General features: G+C 41.8%; 1 protein-coding gene across 2 annotated transcripts in view; it reads right to left on the bottom strand.

Annotated features, from left to right (window-relative positions):
• The window catches only part of parga (poly (ADP-ribose) glycohydrolase a), a 167191-nt gene that overhangs the window by 111292 nt on the left and 31761 nt on the right, over positions 1-24138 (bottom strand). For both annotated transcript variants that reach the window (XM_078199516.1, XM_078199515.1), the window contains exon 7: positions 23118-23192. In XM_078199516.1, coding sequence (XP_078055642.1) covers positions 23118-23192 — 75 coding nt within the window. The remainder of the gene's footprint in view (positions 1-23117; positions 23193-24138) is intronic.

Here is a 24138-nt window from a genome sequence, read left to right as displayed (position 1 = left end):
CGGCCAGATGTCGTGGTACAGATCGGTACAAATGACGTCGGAAGGAAGAGTGAGGAGGTCCTAAAGAGTGAGTACAAAGAGCTTGGAAGGAAGTTAAAAAGCAGGACCCCGAGGGTAGTAATCTCAGGATTGCTACCTGAGCCACATGCCAGTGAGGGCAGGAGTAGGATGCTTGGGCGGATGAACATGTGGCTGAGGAACTGGTGCAGGGGGCAGGGTTTCCAATTCTTGGATCATTGGGACCTCTTCTGGGGCAGGTGGGACCTGTACAAGAGAGACGGATTACACCTAAACTACAAGGCGACCAATATACTTGCAGGGAGATTTGCTAGTGTTATTGGGGAGCGTTTAAACTAGATTTGCAGGGTGATGGGAACCAGAGTGCCAGAACAGATAGTGGAGCAGGGGTAAAAAGACAGGTTAGTTCAAGCAAAATCACAAATGGAAGGGTTGAGTGTGGTGGAAATAATCTTTTGAGGTGTGTCTATTTCAATGCCAGGAGTATTGTGGGGAAGGCAGATGAGCTGAAGGCGTGGATAGACACATGGAAATATGACATTACGGTCATTAGTGAAACTTGGTTACAGGAGGGGCAGGACTGTCAGCTCAATTTTCCAGGGTTCCAATGTTTCAGGCGGGATAGAGGCAGAGGGATAAATTGTTGGTCAGGGAAAATGTTACAGCGGTTCTCAGGCAGGATAGATTAGGGAGCTTGTCTACAGAGGCCCTATGGGTGGAGCTGAGAAACAGGAAAGGTATGACCACATTAATGGGGTTGTATTGTAGACCACCCAATAGTCAGCGAGAATTGGAGGAGCAAATCAGCGGAGAGATAGCTGACAACTGCAAGAAACACAAAGTTGTGATAGTAGGGGATTTTAATTTTCCACATATAGATTGGGACTCACATACTGTTAAAGGTTTAGACCGGGTAGAGTTTGTAAAATGTGTTCAGGAGAATTTTCTACATCAGTATATAGAGGTGCCAACTAGAGAGGATGCGATATTGGATCTCCTATTGGGAAATGTGTTAGGGCAGGTGATGGATGTGTGTGTGAGGGAACACTTTGGATCCAGTGATCATAATGCCATTAGTTTCAACCTGATCATGGATAAGGATAGATCTGGTCCTCGGGTTGAAGTTCTGAACTGGAAAAAGGCCAAATTTGATGAAATGAGAAGGGATCTGGGAAGTGTGGATTGGCACAGGCTGTTCTCTGGTAAGGATGTAAATGGAAAGTGGGAGGCCTTCAAAGGAGAAATTTTGAGAGTGCAGAGTTTGTATGTTCCTGTCAGGATTAAAGGCAAAGTAAATAGGAATAAGGAACCTTGGTTCTCAAGGGAGATTGTAACACTGATTAAGAGGAAGAGAGAGTTGTATGAAATGTACAGGCAGCAAAGAACAGATCAGTTGCTCGAGGAGTATAAAAAGTGCAAGAAGCTACTTAAGAGGGAAATCAGGAGGGCTAAAAGAAGACATGAGGTTGCTTTGGCAGACAGAATGAAGGAAAATCCAAAGAGCTTCTATAGGTATGCTAGGAGCAAAAGGATAGTGAAGGATAAAATTGGTCCTCTTGAAGACCAGAGTGGTAGACTGTGTATGGAACCAAAAGAGATGGGGGAGATACTAAATGGTTTTTTTGCATCCGTATTTACTGAGGAAACAGGCATGGAGTCTACGGAAATAGGGCAAACAGGTAGGGAGGTCATGGAACCTTTACAGATTAAAGGGGAGGAGGTGCTCGCTGTCTTGAGGCAAATCAGAGTGGATAAATCCCCAGGACCGGACAGGGTATTCCCACGGACCTTGAGGGAAGCTAGTGTTGAACTTGCAGGGGCCCTGGCAGACATATTTAAAATGTCAGTATTCACGGGGGAGGTGCCGGATGATTGGAGGGTGGCTCATGTTGTTCCGTTGTTTAAAAAAGGTTCCAAAAGAAATCCGGGAAATTATAGGCTAGTAAGTTTGACGTCGGTGGTGGGCAAGTTATTGGAAGGTGTGATAAGGGATAGGATCTACAAATATTTGGATAGACAGGGACTTATTAGGGAGAGTCAACATGGCTTTGTGCGTGGTAGGTCATGTTTGACCAATCTATTAGAGTTTTTCGAGGAGGTTACCAGGAAAGTGGATGAAGGGAAGGCGGTGGATGTTGTCTACCTGGATTTCAGCAAGGCCTTTGACAACGTCCCTCATGGGAGGTTAGTTAGGAAGGTTCAGTCGCTAGGTATAGATGGGGAGGTAGTAAATTGGATTAGACACTGGCTCAATGGAAGAAGCCAGAGAGTGGTTGTGGAGGATTGCTTTTCTGAGTGGAGGCCTGTGACTAGTGGTGTGCCGCAGAGATCGGTGTTGGGTCCATTGTTGTTTGTCATCTATATCAATGATCTGGATGATAATGTGGTAAATTGGATCAGCAAGTTTGCTGATGATACAAAGATTGGAGGTGTAGTGGACAGTGAGGAAGGTTTTCAAAGCTTGCAGAGGGATTTGGACCAACTAGAAAAATGGGCTGAAAAATGGCAAATGGAATTTAACGCAGACAAGTGTGAGATATTGCACATTGGAAGGACAAACCAAAGTAGAACGTACAGGGTAAATGGTAGGACTCTGAAGAGTGCAGTTGAACAGAGGGATCTGGGAATACAGGTACAGAATTCCCTAAAAGTGATGTCACAGGTGAATAGGGTCGTAAAGAGTGCCTTTGGTACATTGGCCTTTATAAATCGGAGTATCGAGTATAAAAGTTGGAGTGTTATGGTAAGGTTATATAAGGCATTGGTGAGGCCGAATTTGGAGTATTGTGTACAGTTTTGGTCACCTAGTTACAGGAAGGATGTAAATAAGGTTGAAAGAGTGCAGAGAAGGTTCACAAGGATGTTGCCGGGACTTGTGAAGCTGAGTTACAGAGAGAGATTGAATAGGTTGGGACTTTATTCCCTGGAGCGTAGAGGATTGAGGGGAGATTTGATAGAGGTGTATAAGATTTTGATGGGTATAGATAGAGTGAATGCAAGCGGGCTTTTTCCGCTGAGGCTAGGGGAGAAAAAAACCAGAGGGCATGGGTTAAGGGTGAAAGGAGAAAAGTTTAAAGGGAATATTAGGGGGGGCTTCTTCACGCAGAGAGTGGTGGGAGTGTGGAATGAGCTGCCGGATAAAGTGGTAAATGCGGGGTCACTTTTAATATTTAAGAAAAACTTGGACGGGTTCATGGATGAGAGGGGTGTGGAGGGATATGGTCCAAGTGCAGGTCAGTGGGACTAGGCAAAAAATGGTTCGGCACAGACAAGAAGGGCCAAAAGGCCTGTTTCTGAGCTGTAATTTTCTATGGTTCTATGGTTCTAAGTATGTTCGTTATCTTGAATCTTTTAGCAGGGCACACTTTAGTCTTCTCTTTTCTGGAGAAAATAGCCCAAGCATGAACGAGTGATTCTATAATTTTATCACTCATTGAAATACTCGTACATGCAGATGTCATTCCTCTCTCTGTCCAGTTTCAGATGTTGGCCATCCATCCAGTCCTTCTCTAACCTTAAAGTAAAAAGTTTATTTATTAGTCACAAGTAAGGCTTACATTAACATTGCAACAAAGTTACTGTGAAATTCCCCTAGTCGCCACACTCCGGCGCCTGTTTGGGTACATGGAAGGAGAATTTAGCATGGCCAATGCACCTAACCAGCACATCTTTCAGACTGTGGGAGGAAACCGGAGCACCCGGAGGAAACCCACGCAGACATGGAGAGAATGTGCAAACTCCACACTGTAATCCAAGCCGCGAATTGAACCCAGGTCTCTGGCGCTGTGAAGCAACAGTGCTAACCACTGTGCCACTGTTCGTTCCTGATGTTTCACCTCCAGTTGTCACCAGCACTAGAATGCCCTCCTCTGCCTTTTCCAGTGGTCGCACTCTCTCAACTTCCACTTCTTCACTTTAGCTAAAATTCCACGAGATGCTGGGACTCCCAATTTTCCTGCAGACAAATGCATTGATTGTTCATTCTGTCCAGCTGATTCCAAGGATCCTTCACCAGAACCACATTTCAAAAGCTGTAATCCTCTTCTCACCAGCCTTATTTAGGCCCCAGCTCTCGTGCCCATACAGTATAATCCTCCACACCAGAGATTTTACAACATTGCAACATCTCAATCTGAACAGCAAATCAACTCCAGTATCCACTTGTGTCTATGTTCTAGTTGACCCACTGTGACTTGACTGTGTTACCCCATGCAGTTAAGCAGTGACACTGCGAGGCTTCCACATTATACTTCACACATCAGGTGGTGCAGGGTGGCTTCTGTTTCTTGGGCCCAAGCGGGCTCAGGGCCTCGCCTCTTCAAATCCTTTTGTTCTTGCTTTTTTAGAGAGGGTCAAGGAGCAAGAACTTGGTCAAAATTCCATGTTTAGTTTAAATCAAAGTCGAAGGAGTTTGTCAAGGAACTGAGCTCCTTTTGCTTTGAGAGCCATCAAGTATACAAATGGAAGCAACTGAGGGTATTTTTGAGAGTTTTCTTTTGCAAAGCCCCAACTAGCAGTTGCCTAGCTACATCAATGTTTGTTTACTCAATGCCGGCTAAGATCACAATGTTAAGAGGCAATTTACAAAAATAAATTGACAGGACAGTCTTTCCAGTTGTGTTGGCTTCAGAGCTAAAATAACACATTGGTTGTTGCTAGTAAATGAATACAGGATTACTGCTGTTAAAATTAGGATATACATGGATAGCTCAAACAGAGTAATTTTTTTAAAGCAGACTTTAAGCACAATGTCACTTCCTCTATCATTTTAGTCAGTGCATGATGACTCAAAAGTTAATAAACCATTCATGGAAATCCATTATTCAATTTCCATTGATAAGGCAAGGTTTTAAGCTATTACTTCCTACTGATTTAATTATCTTGAAGCTCTCTTTACTGTACAAAAAATCAGGTTCAGTCCAAGTAGGTTTTAGACAAGAAGAATGTTCACTCCAGTACTGTTCACAGCATGCCAAATGACAAATCCAAGTCAGAATCAAAAGCAGTGACTCTTTCAATGACATGTATACAGTTTAGCGCATGTCAAAACAAGGCGTATTAAAACAGAAAACAATTATTATAGCATCACAGTATGGATAAGCATCCTATAACATCAAAATATCTTAAAATGCTTCACAAATAACTATTACTATAGTTTAGTGTGGCTCCTGCTCTGCCCAAGACCGCAAGAAACTACAAAAAGTTGTGAATGTAGCCCAATCCATCACGCAAACTAGCCTCCCATCTATTGACTCTGTCTACACTTCCCACTGCCTCAGCAAAGCAGCCAGCATAATTAAAGGACCCCACGCACCCCGGACATTCTCTCTTCTACCTTTTTCCGTCGGGAAAAAGATACAAAAGTCTGAGGTCACGTACCAACCGACTCAAGAACAGCTTCTTCCCTGCTGCCGTCAGACTTGCATCGCACTAAGTTGATCTTTCTCCATGCCCTAACTATGACTGTAACTCTACATTCTGCACTCTCTCGTTTCCTTCTCCATGAGCGGTGTGCTTTGTAGATCACGCAAGAAACAATACTTTTCACTGTATGCTAATACATGTGACAAAAATAAATCAAATCAAAATAGTAACTTGTGTACTAACTGTGTAGCCGTTATAAGTAGCTCCCCATTCAGCAATAAGACAAAAAGAAATGTATTCAATTTTGGTAATGTTAGTCAAGGGAGAAGTGACCAAAAGCTCAATACCCTTTTTCAAATATTGCAACAAGACCACTTGAAAAAGCAGCCAGGTCCCGATACGATTCTTAAATGATCAACACTTCTCTTGGATTGCACAAGAGTGTCAGCTGAGTTTGTCCTCTAAGTTCCTGGTAAGGGGTTCAAAAGTGTCAATATTCTGACTGAGCCAAGAGTGCCAGAAATAACTTAATTACGTGGGAAATAGACTGATTACAATTTAGTAAATTTTAGACTTTATGCCCATTATTTATAAATATTTTGATGCACATTTATTTTTGAAACATCATTCATATGCATTGTCAAATGAAATTAATCATTATGTAAAGGTTAGTCACTAAGATCTGTGGCTACACTTCAAAAGCAATTAATTGGCACTGAAGGACTATGAGACATCCTGAGGACTGAAGGATCATATATAAATGCCCACTCTTACGTTTTAAAGGCAACAATATGCAAAATGATTTAACAGTGCCATCTGTTGGTAGATATGAATGCTACTTTGAATTACAACATGGACAATCCAATCAGCCAATAAATTCCAAATATTCCAGGCTTTTATTATTCAGACTGCTTGTTTGAATTGGATTCTACAAATGTAAGAACAAAGGCTGAAAAACTAGTGAGTCAAACTGCAAACAATTTTGAATCCGTTTAAGCTAGTTTATCATCCAACAAGACGTATACGCATAGAGCAAGTTCACTGAATTGACATTAAAAAAACCAAATCTAATGCAATCATGAAGGTTTGAAGGAAAACTTTACTCATTGCCCATACCCATCACATGAAGAATTCTCCATTCCCCATTTGAAATAAATGTAAAATGTAACATTGTAAAGAAGACACAATGCCACTGAAGCTTTTTGTCTTGTACTCATCAGGACAGATGCAAGAATACCAAAATTAAAAGGGAGCAACAATTTATACAGTACGAGAAAAGAGTGCTGATTGGTTGGCAAGTCGACTCTGATTGGTCAAAAGATTGCCAGAGAGAATGCACCAGGGAACTATTAGGCTCCCCGTTGCATTCTGGTTAGGTACATTGACCCGAACAGGCGCCGGACTGTGGCGACGAGGGGATTTTCACAGTAACTTCATTGCAGTGTTAATGTAAGCCTTACTTGTGACATTAATAAATAAACTTTAAAGTTTATTGGTGCTCACATTTTTTGAATTAAACAAAAGGCGAAAAGCTTTGATAGCATATCTTTTTTTCAAGCAATATTTAAATTGCATCACTACCAAACAGCTAAATGGAAAGTGCTTCAAATGTTTTTCATGTGCACTTCTGCATCTTCCTGGAGGTCCATCCAACATGCTGGTCCTCAAAGAAACGAAAACTTTTTCGCAGCTGATATCAGAAAGTTCTGGTGAAAGATCACAGACTTTAAATATTTACTGTCTCTCTCTCTCTAAAGGTGCTGCCAGACCTGCTGACTAATGCCAGCGCTTCCCTGCTTGTATTTCAGAAAGTGATGGCATGGCATTTAGGATCAAGTGGGGGTCCTTCTCCAGGGATCAGAGACTGAAAATCAGTACCAGCCAAGTACACAATACACAGCGAAAGCTGAATTTTCCAGTTATTGACCCCTCGTAATGAATAGTGAGAAGCTAAATTAATGATGATCTATCCTGCACTCACTGACTGAATTTAAAGCTGATTTTACTTGCACAGTTCTTTGGGGCTTCAGGAAGTGGTGTAACAGAGGGAAAATGAAGGGGAGGTGGATAAGAGAAATATACAACTCAAAGTATTTTAAAAACATTGAATTCACCCTAATAGTTGAACTGTTCGTTCTTAATGTTATTTTAATTTTTAAAAATTTAAATAATCCAAGTTTAGAAATCAATGTCGAAAAGTGACTTTAAAAGTCGTACACAAATAGCGACAGGGTGTAGTGAAGCCCAGTCCAAAACATCATTTCAAATTAAATACTGGCAGAATGAGAAGGTCACAGGCTCAAAGGAGCGAAAGGCAAGTTTAGGAGCAATGGCAGCAAGCCTTTCTTCATGCAAAGAATGAAATAACATCCATCTAAATATAGTGAATGCAAAAGACAGAAATTGTTTTTAGAGAAAGGCAATGGCTGTGCCATTTTGGACTGTAGATTTCTTTGGACAATCGAATGGTCTTCCTCATCCTCACTTACGTTATAACTTAAACTTGCAACTTTACTATTTCACGCTTTCTGTTTTGCCAGAATACATTTATTTATAAATTTGGGTTTTGATTTCCAGGCATAATAACTTCAGAAGTGTTTTCTTGGAAAATGCTAGCTCACTTGGTACCCCAGACTGATTAATGGTTTTCAGCCACTCCTTTCATTCAGACAGAATACAGCTGGCATTGAGAAACCTTCCCTCTGCTTTCCATTTTCAGTGCGCCCCCCACCCACATCTTTGCACACATTTTCAAGTTAACATCTGAAATAAAGTCACAATGGAGCATGCTGATATCCACATTTGGCTACATCGATGCAGTTTCAAAGCACTATTACTCTTTGCTCCACTAGCGGGCACAAAACACCCTAGTCAGATTTTAAGATCAAATGTGTGAAACAATTTAATCCTAAAGAATACCAATAAATGCACAGGGAGGCTCTACTGACATCTTAAAGCCAGAGAATCTACCCCAACTACTGACAGCATCATCTAGGGTAGTGCCTATATTTTAACAGGTTGGGTGTTACAAAAACCTTCCCCACTTCATGCAAGTTAGTTTTTGGACGATCTGATGGTAAATACGTTCATACCTTGAGATTTGCACATCACAAAATGAACACTCATCTTGAACTACATTCCCTCATAACCATACACAAGACAAGTGAAAAATTGTGGAAAAATGTGACCTTTGAATTAAATGCATAGATCGCAATAGTATTTTTCAAGAAGTCCCTGTTCCAGCTTTTAAACTCCATCAGGTCAGAAAATCTGTAGATGATGTACGCTCACAGATGCAATTTTACACTCACTTATATTATTCAACTCGGGCGCAAAAATGACAAAATTTCACTACTTTTACGCATGCACTAAATAATTTAAATAGTTATTGATGGCGGCGGGTGTGAACTACCTGCTAAATAAATTGGCACATTGCAAGTTGGTGCTTGAAGTTCGTTAGGTTTATCTGGAATTTCTTCATTAAAACCGAGGACCTTTTACCGATATGTCTGTAAAATATGCTCTTTTCTTGTCTAACTCGAAAAACAACGTGACCCACAAACTCTGGCACAACTTTTTATATTTACACTTCTCACTCAGCCTTCGTGGGGCAAATAAATGTTTAATCGTTTTACATAAGGAAACATCTCACCTCACAGCCCTATTGAGTAAATCCATTGTTATCATTAACATAATTGCAACCTCTGCAGATGAACCCATCCTACAACCTCAACAAGACTACAAACTACTGGGAAAGCTACAAACTACTGGGGTGGCACAGTGGTTAGCACTGCTGCCTCACAGCGCCAGGGACCCGGGTTCGATTCCCGGCTTGGGTCACTGTCTGTGTGGAGTTTGCACATTCTCCCCGTGTCTGCGTGGGTTTCCTCCGGGTGCTCTAGTTTCCTCCCACAGTCTGAAAGACGTACTGGTTAGGTGCACTGGCCCGAACAGGCGCCAGAATGTGGCGACTGGGGAAATTTCACAGTAACTTCATTGTAGTGTTAATGTAGCCTTACCTGTGACTAATAAATAAACTTTAACTTGACTTTAAAAAGCTCAAAAGAGTAACTGTGCAAAAATAAGAAAATAAAGTGGAAAGAAAACAAGTAGAAACTGGGTCACCGATTCATAAAAACTGAAATGTACTTACCTTTTCCAGGTTTCTACTCAGTGTAGGTTTTCTTTTAAATGCCAAAGTTCCAGATTGCTGGCTTGTAATAATATGAGCAAGCAACTGCCTCGACAGGGAGTGTGATTGCTCCATGAGAACTCTTTGTTCTACCAGAGCAATCACATCCCCAGTCACTATCACACTGCTAAATGTATTGGTTTCAGCTTTTTGGACGATTATACATTTCGCTTACCAGGTGAAAAATCACCAGTTGAAGAAAGTGACTGATGCAAATACATTACTGGGTCTCTTGTAATTTCTGCATTAAACCACTCCAGTTTTATAGTTAAACTAGCAGCATTTAAAATTTCTCACAGGCATTTATTTTGCAAGATATCCATCACACCTTTCAATGCAGCACCTCAGTAACAGCTGTTCATTTCATGCTCCACGTCGGCACCTTGCCTAATTAGCTGTCAGTCACCAAGATCTTGAAAGAACATAAAATTTATACTTACCGATTGGCAGACCTCTCAGAAGGATCAACATTATAAGCTCGATTTCAGCTTATGCCATTTCTTTCATCGCACAAACATTACTTTAAGCCCGACATAGATAAAAGAAATGCATGCAACATAATGTGGGCGGCACAGTGGTTAGCACTGCTGCCTCACAGCACCAGGGACCCGGGTTCGATTCCGGCCTCGGGTCACTGTCTGTGTGGGGTTTGCACGTTCTCCCAGTGTCTGCGTGGGTTTCCTCTGGGTGCTCCGGTTTCCTCCCACAGTCCAAAGATGTGTGGGTTAGGTTGATTGGCCATGCTAAATTGCCCCTTAGTGTCCGGGGAATTAGCAGGGCAAATACGTGTTGTTATGGGAATAGGGCCTGGGTAGGATTGTGGCCGGTGCAGACCCGATGGGCTGAATGGCTTCCTTCTAGGGATTCTATGATTACGGTTCAGCATCAACAAACCACATCAGAACAGCAATGAACATTGTCTCGGTTTTGTATTTACATATTTATAAGTTTAAAAAGGTTCTCACTATTCAGCTTTAATAAATTTAAAATGCAAATTCAAAACTGCTGACCAAGTAAGTCTGGTCTATGTGTTTTCCATACATAAAGCAATGTATTTAAATCATCCCACACTGACATTAAAATTTATCGCTCATCAAGAGGTTTGATCTTTAAGGAACTTTCTTAGCAATTCTCATTATAAATGCTTATGCATTGAAAACATTTTGAAATATAATTTTTTAAGAACGGAGATGTGGCAATTATTTCCAGCAACTTAATTTATTTTCATCCGATGTCGCCAACTGTAAATAATATGTTTTAATATACAACACCCTCACTATTCAGGAATTCAAGGAGGCAAGCAGTTTGCCAGGACATAAAACAACTAAAATAAATGAGTATTGAGCCCCTGGCATCAAGCTCAGCATCAGATTTAGACACATCAAAGGCACAACCAGCCCAGTCAATCCTACAAAGCCCTCCTCACTAGCGTCTGGGAATTGTGTCAAAATTGAGCGAGTTGTCTCACAGGCCAGTCAAGAAACAGCCATACAGACTGGCAGAATTACACCTTTCAGCTAATGTCTGAGACACCTCCTGGTGGCACGGTGGTGCACAGTTGGAAGGGAGTGGCCCAGAGACTCGTCAACATTGACTCTGGACTCAAAAGTTCAAGGCAGGAGGTCAATATAGATAATGAAAGCTCCTGCTGATTACCACATTCCACCCTCCCTCAGTTCAATACTCCTCCACGCTGAGCACCACTTAGAAGAAACACTGAGGACATGGCGTCTTCAAAATCCATCACCACAATTGGTTTGGCAGCACCGCTCTTGACAGCTAGTTGGGTCCTGAAGGGCACAGCTTCAAGCTTGGGCTTATAGCAAATGGAGAATTAACAAAAAGAGAAAAAAAACACCATTTTATCATCCTCACCAATCCATTTGTCACAGTTACATCTTTCCCTTACAGTGTTGGTAAAAGTGTTGACTGGCCTTCAACAACCATCTTCCATTGTGGTAGGTACGACCCCAACTGGTAGAGAGTTTTCTGCCGGATTTCCATTGACTTCAATTTTGCTGGGGCTCCTTAATTTGACACTTGGACAAATGCTGCCTTGATGCAAATGCCAGTTACTCTCAGGGCTAAGGCTGGGGACTGGGACGAGGTGGAGTGCTGTTTCAGCGAGCCAGTGCAGACTCGATGGGCTGGATGGCCCCCTTCTGCACTGTAAAGATTGAGAGATTTCAAAATTGCTTCATTGGCTGACAAGCTCTTTGAGGCATTCTGAAGTTCTGGACAATGTTATATAAGTGCAAGGATTTTTTTTCTTTCTTGAACTTAGCACATTTAAATGAAATATATGAAAGCAATTTTAAAGCCTTAAAGTCAGGTCTCAGCCTATTTGTGTGTTTTAATTGATAGAAGACACTGAAAATTATGCACATTCCATTCCAAAAACTTGCTGCAAAATAGAGTAATTGCTAACCCTGGGCTGTACATCCCAAGATGCAGAATCTGATGAAATCTCAGCAGCCCATAATGCTGCTTCTTTCCCCATGATGCTGCCTGACTAGCGAAGCATTTTCAGCACTTCCTGTTTTTATTGACACTTCCTGTTTTTATTGACGGGAGGCACTCTTTGTTCCTGAGGCAGTTTACTCATGGACAGCCAGCTACAAAAGTTGAAGGGGAAGCAGTATTCAAAACAAAAAGCATGAACTTCAACAACTACTTTCTTCAGCCTGAGGGGGAACCTAAAGCCATTCAACAACAAAAAACACACCACAGAGTTGAGTAAAACAGCATCTCCAGCTAATATCGGGCTGGTAGTCTGTATTCACTCACAAATAAAAGAAAATTGGAACCGATTTTAGATGACTCATAGAATCAGAGAAACCCTACAGTGCAGGAGGAGGCCATTCAGCCCATTGAGGCTGCACCGACAACAATCCTATCCCAGGCCCTATCCCCACAACCCAACAATTTACCTAGCTAATCCCTCTAACCTACACATCCCGCGACATTAAGGGGCAATTTAGTATGGCCAATCCACCTAACCTGCACATCTTTGGACTGTGGGAGGAAACCAGAGCACCCGGAGGAAACCCACGCAGACACAGGGAGAATGTGTAAACTCCACACAGACAGTGACCCAAGCCGGGAATCGAACCCAGGTCCCTGGAGCTGTGAGGCAGCAGTGCTAACCACCGTGCCACCCTCTTCCAAATAACCAACATTACCAAAGTGGCTGAGGAGGGATGCAGTCCTGGAATTATGACTTTGACGAAAATAACATGAATATATTTCAGTACACCTGGAAGTCATGTCAAATCTAACTGCAATCTATTACTTCGTATTCAAATATTTTTCAGTACTATTTCAAAATGCCTTCTGACAAGATGGGTGCATCGATCCCCATTATTGATTTATTAATCTCCTCACTGTGGTATATAATAATTACAGCAAATTTAAATTGAGGGCTTACACATTGTAATTTAGCATTCTAGTACAACTGAGAGCTAGAAAACAGAGTACTGGTACCTCACAAAGGGATGGGCTTAGATGCTGAGGTAAAACTTCAACATCACTTTGTATCTGTCAATATTAAGCACACAAATTTAGAGAAAATCATTTGTTTCCTCCCTATGTGCCATTTCTTCATTCTGACAAAAGGTTAAAAACATTATGGATGATAATGTGAAGACTGGTATTAGAACATCTGGCGAATGCTTACGAAGAGCCATCATCATTTTTACTTAAAGGTAGTGGAGTGTGCCGAGATATACATTGCAGGCAGCAGAATGAAAGTAATGTGCTGCTGTAATTTTAAGAGCATTCAGTTTTCAAAAAGATGCCTAACGCTTGGGCATTACAATATTTCTATTTCCCCCTCCTCTTTTAATACTTAAAAAAAAGTTTTCAATTTTAATGAAAAAGTTGATAGCCAAGGTGGTGAGTGATTACTCCCAATTGCCTTGGAAATATATTGCCGTTCTTTCGCTGTTGCTGGGTCAAAATCCTGGGACTTCCTCCCCTTCAGCAGTGGGTGTGCAGCTCCACCACATAGACTGCAATGGTTCAAGAAGGCAGCCCACCACTACCACCTTTTCAAGGGCAATTTGGGATGGGCAATACGTTCTGGCCTAACCAGTGATGCCCAAATCCCACAAATGAATAAAATTAATATGTTAGTGATGTGTTAATTATGTTAAGATACGCAGGTGAAGAAAATTATTTGAGTAGCTAGAGCATTTATAAAGAGAAACTGCTGAGACACCAGGGTAGCAAGGAGGAAGCTGACATTTATAATGCCGCACTCTGTAAATAAACCTATCAAGAAAAGTATTAGCATCTAGTTTCATACTTCAAATGGATTTAACATAACAGATGCATTTAAGTTAGATAAGCATTGTAGAAAATTATAATAGAAGGCTACACTAAAGGAGTTAATGATGAAGAGGGATAGGAGGAAACTTGTGTAGTGCATAAACATTAGCATAGACTAGTTGGGCCGATTGATCTGTTTGTGTGTTTTAACTTCTATGCAATTTTATATCATACTCTTGTTATGATTCATTGGCTGCTTAATGTTCAGCTTTCCGTTCTGAAGGGTAGACACTGAAACAGATTATGAACTTACTGCATATTTGGAGAATTTTCTGATTTCGGGCATTTACAGCTTTTTCTTTTTAACACAAAACGTATCAGGTACTGGCAAAAAGGAGAAGACAATCTTATCCTTCAGTCTAATTACGATAAAACCAAAGAAATCGCAGGTGTACTAAATAATTATATGGGAGGTATTACTTTGAACCATGTAACTGACTGATCATTTTAAATTTCAGACACTTTCCTGATAACGTGTAGTCACATTCATATGAAAATGTGGTCAAATGTCTCCGAAACTGAAGAATCTTCCATCAAAAATGCAAATACTTACTAAAGGATCTAGAAAGCTTTTTTAAAAATACACAGAGGAAATTAAACCAGCATGTGAAATTTGCATAGTGAAATTCTAAAATGTTAATGGACCATCTGCATTTTATGGGGGTCTTGACAACTTTAATGACAGTCAGTAGAGATCCCACTCTCTGGGGTTTGTGCACCTTCTGTTGTCTGACCTCCTCCTGCATTGAATTTCTGTACAAGTACAATGGAGCTTGATAGATGTAAAATGATGGGAAAGTGACTAATCTTGGATTATTATAGAAATCATAGAAACCCTACAGCACAGAAAGAGACCATTTGACCCATCGAGTCTGCACCGACCACAATCCCACCCAGGCCCTACCCCCATATCCCTACATATTTACCCACTAATCCCTCTAACCTACGCATCTCAGGACACTAAGGGCAATTTTTAGCATGGCCAATCAACCTAACCCGCACATCTTTGGACTGTGGGAGGAAACCAGAGCACCCGGAGGAAACCCACGCAGACACGAGGAGAACGTGCAAACTCCACACAGACAGTGACCCAAGCCGGGAATCGAACCCAGGTCCCTGGAGCTGTGACGCAGCAGTGCTAACCACTGTGCTACCGTGCCGCCCTAATGTTCTGTTGCATCATAGAAAGTGAATAGCAATTGGATTCAGTGTGGAATTCACAGAAATAATACATCAATATTACATTTGCTCAAACACAGAACTTACAGAAATCCATTAGTTGCATTGCCAAGTCTGCATTTAGTTACCTCAAGGATAGCCACAAACCGCACATATTACAAACTACTGTGATTCACATCCACAAGGCAGTGATAGCAAGAAAGACATGACAAATGAGAGGAATGCAAAGTGAAAAGAACAGTCAAGTTGCAAGGCTCAAAAGTGACAGGCATGAAGGCCTGGAACCACATTCAGATCTCCACCAGCAGATAACAGAGGGGCAAAATCAGAAAACACGTCTGCTTAGAGCTTCAAGTATTTCTCCCTTTTAACATACACAACCCATAAAGTATCTTTGTCTGAGCTATGTTGGTTAACTATCTGAAATTCAAAATATACCTTTGTGTTCGTGTCTGGACAGGGTTTGGTTTAATGATAAAAGGTGACTTGGATGAACAAAATTGAATACAGCAAAACTTAACTCACACCTTTCACAAATGGCATGTAAAATTCCAAACCAAAGCTGGGTGCTGTCTACAGATAAATCAAAGTTCTCCTGCACTAAAAAATATTTGGATTATCCAATAATGTGAATAACATAATTCAGCAAAAGTGAGCATCGTGCTTCAAAAAAAAAAAGAATCGTATAATTTGAACTAAGTAGACTTTATAACATGACATTCTCAGGCTTAGCTATTGTTCAGTAAGAAGTCTCACAACACCAGGTTAAAGTCTAACAGGTTTTATTTGGTAGCACAAGCTTTCGGAGCGCTGCCCCTTCATCAGGTGAGTCAGCTGATGATGGGGCAGTGCTCCAAAAGCTCATGCTACCAAATAAACCTGTTGGACTTTAACCTGGTGTTGTGAGACTTCTTACTGTGCCTATCCCAGTCCAACGCCAGCATCTCCACATCTTAGCTATTGTTGTCCTTGACATTGAAGGAGGAAATTTTCCAGAAAACCATATTTGCATCATCAAACATATTTACATATTGGACTAATTGGCACCACTCATAACGGGCCAACAATGCAGAGGGGCACCCCCGGATGGATATTCGATCGGGTCCCCCCCTGCACAGCTGAGAGACTCACGAATTTCAGAAACTACGGAAGATCCCTAATCTGCCTAGCAACAGCGCGTAGCTGCATTTTAAACTGGCCAAGGCAGACATAAAAATCTGGTAAACTAAGAGATAAGGATAAAAGGTTAAGAATGAAATACCCCAGACACCCAACAGGACAGGATGACATTAACACTCAATCTCACAAGCAGGAAACACAGACACGGAACAATAGGATCAATTTAAATAAGAGGACACATAGAGATGGTAATGGGAAACGCATTTAGACACCGGGGCAGGACCAAGTAATCCCATTAACACGAACACACACCATACAAATGCTAATCCATGAAACTTCCTAGGGACTTTTGAAACTGACAGACCACTTTATACATTGTGTAAAAAAAGGCATAATCAAATGTTCCCGCGCGAATTTTGGATCCCTATAAAGATCCAGAGCTGATGTGATTTAATTGAGATCAACGTGGCCAAGCCACTGTTTCTGAGCTGGCTACGGGGGTCTCCCTGGGATCCCAGTAATTGTACAATAAAGACACGCTTTGAACCTTGATTTGCGACTCAACTTCTATTCTGCACTGGTAAGGGATATTTCCCTACAACAAAATGGCGTAGTCACGGCAGGATTTGATATCTGACTTCTGACTGATGGCCACAGTTTGAAAGTCGGGATCAAATTTAAACGAATCTGATACAAATCCAGAGCAGTCAAAGGCGAGTGCAGGTCTCCGTTCAAAGTGAGGTACCTTTAAGGGTTAGGGTTTGTCTGTTTTAAGTATTGTTGTCTTGTAGAACTGTATAATCTTGCCTAAGTTTTTAAATTGAAACAGAAGTCCGCACTAAAGAGGTACAGGTCAGAACGACCGCGTGGAAGAAGGTAAGTAACTTTTAACTTTAATAGGAGTAAAGGACCAGAGGTAAAGATAACAGGTTTTGGGCTATTTGATAACAGGAATTAAGACTAATATAAAGATAAGTACCGCATGCAGAACTAATTGGTGTAACTAACCCAGGATTGTAAATGAAACCGCTGTCTGTGCCAAGGCAATAGGACAAGGGAGTGCTTGACTCAAGGTGCCCTACCCTAAACTGGACGTTAAGAGGAGAAATCTCCCACGCTAAGGTTGGGTTTTGAAGCGGGCGCTAAGAGGCACAGGCACTCAGGGTGCAAGGCACGGACAGTGTAAATCGGGTAACAACACAGACTCTGAAGGGACGAACAACCTCAGAGTCGATACAGTTACTAACTATAACAGGGGCTTTGATAACAGAATACATGTGTGTAAGTGTTGAGGAAAAGGGGACCCGATCCATCCTGACCAAGAGACACGACGACGGAGGATCCATTAGGGACCCGGGCGGAGTTTGATAACCTTGTTCGTCTGTAGGGAACACCACAGCCCATAGCAGGATACCCGGTTTTGGGGTAACGGATCAACCCTGCTAGTGGGGGTGGTGGCCGAGTGGGAGGCGTTGTACTTAGAGGGGCTGGGAACAGGGGCGGACAAACCCACTAAACAACCAGCACACATCCCAATAAGACAACACAAAATAGTCCAAGCGTGAGGTGTCAGGAATAGTTGGGGGAGCCCAGGGGAAAGAGACCCACTGGAACCCCACTACGAGGCCCTACAGCAATACAGACGGTGCTGGGGCAGTATCAGTGACAGGAGATAAGGGAGAGAGTTGAGGCACTTTTACTGTAGCAGCCAGCATACGGGGGTTGCAGGACTGCTAGACAGAAAAATGGCAGACCACGTTGTTAAGGGAGAAACTGCAGTAGCTCTCATTTTGAAGTATCTGTTAGCCAGAGAAGCGATTGTTGCAAAGATGAAACGGAACGGGTGGAACGCATCACAAACTTTAGAAGATCAAAGAAAGTGGGTAGACGGAGTTAAACGGGACAAAACAAAAGTAATGGGAGTAATATTAGTGACCCAGTTAGCTGGACTAATTGAGGAAGTAAATGCCTCAATGGAGGAGAGACACAAAGAGACAGAACAAATTAAAGTATTACAGGAGAGAGTGAGGGAATTAGAACACAGAAGACACACTGCGGAGATAACGCAGAGATCAGAGGAAACGGACCCTCGGCGCCCATACGAGTCAGTGCAGAAACATACAGCCACTCCAGCATCAGAAGAAAACGTAGAAAATTATAATCTAGCGCCAGTCACGAGAGGAGGGACGTTAGCACAACCAAAGGCAACCTATAAGCCTTTTACGCCAGGGGAAAGGCAGCAGATGGATAGGAGAGATCTTAGTTTTTGTATTTCAGTGTGTTTGTGAGATCTGGTAGCTTGTCGAATGTAGGTGGTTGTTGTTGTAATTAGATTGAGAGCAGGGAGCTCTTTGTTCCTGTGGAATGTTTGCTACAGGCAGTGGGTGCAGTGTATTGCACCTTGGTTTAGCCTCAGGGGGCTGGGAGAGTGTTAAAACTATTAAAGATTAAAGTGATAGGATTTCTTGAATTTACTTCTGCTTTGAGTTAATTACAGTTTGGAAGAAAGAAGAATGAAAGCGATTGTCTTAATCAATGTTCTGTATTCTCTTTGAATGTTTTACACTCATCCCAGTCTGAAATGATAAGTTTGAATGAAAAAGGATGTACTGTGGAATGACTTTTGGAAGCTTCCATGTGTGTGTGTGTGTGTTTAAACAAAGTGGTTGCGTGGATGCTTTGTTGTTGTTTGTTTTAATGTTAAGAAAGGATTTAAACCTTGGAAGGAAGCATGTGCTCTTTCCTTTGTCTTGAAGTAGAAATTATAAGAGTTAGTTGAGGAGTTAAGAGAAGAAAATAAGTTATTTTGTGGAAAGGTAGAAAAGCAGGAACAAAAGACTGAGGTCTATGAATTAGTTTAAAGTGTATCAAGTCAGTGAAATACAGTATTAATCGCAGAATATCGCGATTTGCGAACGTCAGATAGTTTAGTATTCTGAACTAGTTAAAATTATGTACTGCCGTCGGAATTTCATGAGCCATCAAGGTTCAAGGTTTGCCAAATATAAAAGCACTGCAAAGCTTAAAACCTAGCCAGTTAAGAAACCAAAATGTTCCTAATTAAATAACTGGTATGTATTGTACCTGCTTTGATTTTGATTCGGCGCCTGTTACTTTTCCTAGAGTGCGGGGGTTTCGATCTGGAGCTCAGTTTAAAAAAAGAAACGGCTTAAATTAAAAGGGTTTGGATATCACGGGTACGATGTGTAAAGTGGTATGATACAACTGCCGCTTGATTATTTTTATTATACAGTATAGCACTGCCATATAGACACAAGAATAACATCAAATCCTGAAAAGCCTTAACCAACTTTGTATGATATATTCATATACTATATTGGGCATTGATAAAGACATAATTATTTTGTGAAGTACTGTGGTGTAGCGCTTGCACGCAAACAAATGATCAAATTAGAGATAGTGTAAGAGTACTCATATAAAGATCGGAACTGTATGGCATGTGATTTTAATGGGGAAAGCGATGTCTTTTGATAAGACTACATACAAATGAATGGATGTATCCGACAATACATCCGAGACCTTAGCACCCAATTGAAGGGGATGCGCCGGTCCGTAATTTCTAATCAGGCACAGGTCGACGCAGAGGGGGACTCAGAAATATTACCAGAAGTCCCAAAAGCCGGGAGCCGGGTATTAACAAAAGTGCTTCCTGCAAAACCAGGATTTGCCCCAAGATGGCACGGACCTTACGAGGTCATTGTTAGCGGAGATACCTGTGCCTGTATAGATATAAGGGGACAGGGGGTCTGGAAACACTGGACCCAATTAAAACTATATGAGGACAAATGAACTAAAAAATACCGTTTTGCTCATTCAACTTCCACAGGAACCAGGACCAGATCTACTATCAAGACGTCGGAACCAACTACTTTTAATTTGATTGCCTGTTTATTTTCTGTATATACTGTAATTGTAAAATACTGTTGAAAAAAAAAGAGCGATATGGGAACAGGGACATATCTGATAATAACCCTGACCATTGTAAATACACTCCAACATATGGGGGTTAGGGGAGCAGAACCACCAATCATGGAAGGAAACCTATTCCTGAAAACACACATCCAGATCTATGGGAATAGGACCGCTTGTTACCCCTCAGCGCGATCAGTAAACTCCCTATTCATCGCAACACCAGGGTGGCTCCCACAAGAGTTATTCACTATTGACACATCGGGGGCACCCTGCAAAGAACATATTGGGTACTTTAAGCAAGGGATACAAGGAAGGTGTGTAGAGCTCACTGAGCCGGGAATTCTAAGGGGGACGGGACCCCAACCGGAGGAGACACATGGGAACTACCCACAATGTTTTAAGGGAGAGGGATGGGGGTGCGTGCATGCCTTTGTCCCTAAAAATGATTCGTGCGCTGAGGCACATTGTGCTCTCCAGGAGTGCCGGGTCCGGGAAGGACACTTCACTTGTGACTGCAAGCAACAAAAATGCATTGCAGTCACCGCGGGTAGGCAGCTTATGTGTGGCAAGTGCAACAGCACCCACGTAAGCTCAGCCTCAGGGACATATCCATTTGATTCTCACCAAGAGGTACAATCAAGTGGACAGTCCAGGGGGAGGGAAGGTTCCACAAGATGGGGCCATGCGGTCAAATGACCCCAGGGTAATGCATGTTATCGGGTTAAAGACGGGTACGTGTTTTATTTAAAAATGTATATATGACGGCCACAGACAGGCCTCCAAGGTTCTTTTCCGTAGGGACAATCAGACCTCTCACGGTTCCATGCCCAAGTGAAGGGCATGTCCAGAAACGCATAGTGACCAGGGCCATCAGCGCAGAATTTTGCTCCGACTGGCAGGCCCCTGTCACACTAGGGTCTTCTTTAGGATATGGATTTCTGGGGACACTATCCCTGGGAGGCGCCGCAGGGGTGATCAGTGCCAGTAATAGGAACTTCTTCATATGTGGACTGACCATTTTAGGAAACAACACCCTACAAGCATTAGGCGCAATTGACCAAGAACTCGCAGAACTCAGACTATACACACAACAAACGAGATATGCGGTGGACTATCAGCTAGCCAGACAAGGGGGGGTATGCACCATCATCAAGGAAAAATGCATCACATACGTACACGACGAGACACTAAACATAACAGCAGCCATGTCCGGGATACAAAAGCAATTGGATAACTTTAAACAGGGGTTAACAGGGACTGATGGGTGGTTAGGATGGCTGTTTAACACAGTTTGGGGAGCATATATTATGAAGGGATTAATCCTAGTAGTAGCCATCCTGTTCACACTCTGCCTTGGCCTAACCTGTATTAAAGTGTTATGTGCAAATATTACATCAAGAATGCTACCCACTGCCAGTATCCAGATGCAAGAACTTAACAACGACACAGAAGAAGAGGAACAACGGCAAGGACAACAGCTGTACAAATCACTGTTCCTCTGAAGGTCGTCCATGGGGGGTCAGCCATGAATGGCACCCCCTGGACGAGAGGAGGGACTGAAGGAGGAAATTTTCCAGAAAACCATATTTGCATCATCAAACATATTTACATATTGGACTAATTGGCACCACTCATAACGGGCCAACAATGCAGAGGGGCACCCCCGGATGGATGTTCGATCGGGTCCCCCCCTGCACAGCTGAGAGACTCACGAATTTCAGAAACTACGGAAGATCCCTAATCTGCCTAGCAACAGCGCGTAGCTGCATTTTAAACTGGCCAAGGCAGACATAAAAATCTGGTAAACTAAGAGATAAGGATAAAAGGTTAAGAATGAAATACCCCAGACACCCAACAGGACAGGATGACATTAACACTCAATCTCACAAGCAGGAAACACAGACACGGAACAATAGGATCAATTTAAATAAGAGGACACATAGAGATGGTAATGGGAAACGCATTTAGACACCGGGGCAGGACCAAGTAATCCCATTAACACGAACACACACCATACAAATGCTAATCCATGAAACTTCCTAGGGACTTTTGAAACTGACAGACCACTTTATACATTGTGTAAAAAAAGGCATAATCAAATGTTCCCGCGCGAATTTTGGATCCCTATAAAGATCCAGAGCTGATGTGATTTAATTGAGATCAACGTGGCCAAGCCACTGTTTCTGAGCTGGCTACGGGGGTCTCCCTGGGATCCCAGTAATTGTACAATAAAGACACGCTTTGAACCTTGATTTGCGACTCAACTTCTATTCTGCACTGGTAAGGGATATTTCCCTACAACAACATACTGCTCCTTTATAAACTCAGAAAGAAGATTGAACTGTGTGAAAGATCAATGTTTCACAATTTCTTCGAGCTGCATCCAATATGTATTCCTAGGAAAAGCTTTAAGGAGAGAAAAGACCTCATATGTAAGGAACATTAGTTTGCTAAAACAGTCCCCTTCATCTTCCTGATTAGAGGCTGGTGGCATTAGAAACTGCGCACAGCCTATGACTGATCTCTTAAAATGCATGCAGAGATGTCGCAGGGCAGATGATCTCATTCCTGTTTCTTCCCCACCACCATTTCCACCGGGAACTCCCCACCACCCAATCATATTGACTGAGGAGCCCTTGAAATACAATTTCCAAAAGTACCGAATTCCTGAAGGTTTACTGCTAATTTTTTAAGAAGAAAATAAAAACATATTGTGCAGAATCTGAATGGTTTTGGCAGGGAGTGCAAATCCTAATGCAGCAATTGAAATTACTAATATACTTGATAAAAATAAAGTACCCTAGTTACGTTTAGCAAATGTTATCACCAGATACGAAAGAATATCATTGGAATTACTTTAAAACAAAGCAAAAGTATGATTTTATGTGATTTTCATAGTTCAATGTTACATTGGTCTAATATTGCCACTTATAAATGTGCAAAATTGATTTCCAAACTGCAGAGTATAGATTCATGTTCTTACCTCAGTGCAAAGGTTTTTCAGGATAGTAAAGTCCCATTTCTTAGCATATCCTGCATTATACTTCAGTATTGCGTCCTTAAAAGAGAACAATTTTCAAGTGATGGTTATTTAACCTGCTTCGTTTAAAGAATCCATTCTCTAACTCATTGGTGACAAATGCCACCAGTGCCATTAAATGCCTTAACTAGAGGTTTGTGCAACCAGCCAGGAACAGTGCAGACTCATGGACTGGTCATGGCTTCATGGACTGGACTTTATAAAACTCGGCAAGTTTGAGCAGTTCAGTGGATGATAGGCCAGCAAAGCAGTAACAGCTGAAAATGATTGAGCCTTCAAGTACAATGGTCTGAAACCACCAGCAAATTCCAGAAAAATTAGGATCAACTCTGAATTTAAAAAAAGGCAAATCCACAGGGAAAATACAGAAAATCCAAAGTTTTCATTTTTAAAAATTACAGCGAAAAGCTTTTGATTGCAACTAAATGCAAGATGACCACATGCACTCCCATGACCTGTCTCATGCACTGTGGAAGATCACGAAAATACTTTTCTTCCATTTTTCTTTAAGTCACAGTGGCACTTAAAGATTATTCGGTTTCAGTTTTTAAAAAAAAATCCCATTTACTCTCTTAAGATTTATTACAAAGCTATGAATATTAGGGACAATCCCAGCTTTATTCCTTGACCTCTACTGATCTCAGTCAAAGAGGCAGGAGGAGCACACGTTACCCTCACAATCACCGGCTTGGGCAATGAAAAAAAACAAAGAAAATCATGATCAGCATCCTGCTGTAATGGATGTGGGCAGCAGCTGAATTTGTGATACCCTCGATAGGCAACAGTCCATCAACAACTTCAGATGATTAGCTCTACCCCACCTCAACCCCTTTGTTTGCATTTCATTTCTAACTGTTCTCTACCTTTTATTTCTTTGTTGTCTTTCTTCATTTTTCTTCCCCCTCACTCTTTCCCCCTACTTTTCCCCCCTTCCTTTACCTTTTCTCCCGCTTTTTCTCAATCT

Source organism: Mustelus asterias, chromosome 28 (assembly GCF_964213995.1).
Source record: "Mustelus asterias chromosome 28, sMusAst1.hap1.1, whole genome shotgun sequence".
Classification (NCBI taxonomy): Eukaryota; Metazoa; Chordata; class Chondrichthyes; order Carcharhiniformes; family Triakidae; genus Mustelus; species Mustelus asterias.
The sequence above is the reverse complement of the archived record's forward strand: the minus strand, read 5'-3'. Positions and strand labels throughout refer to the sequence as shown.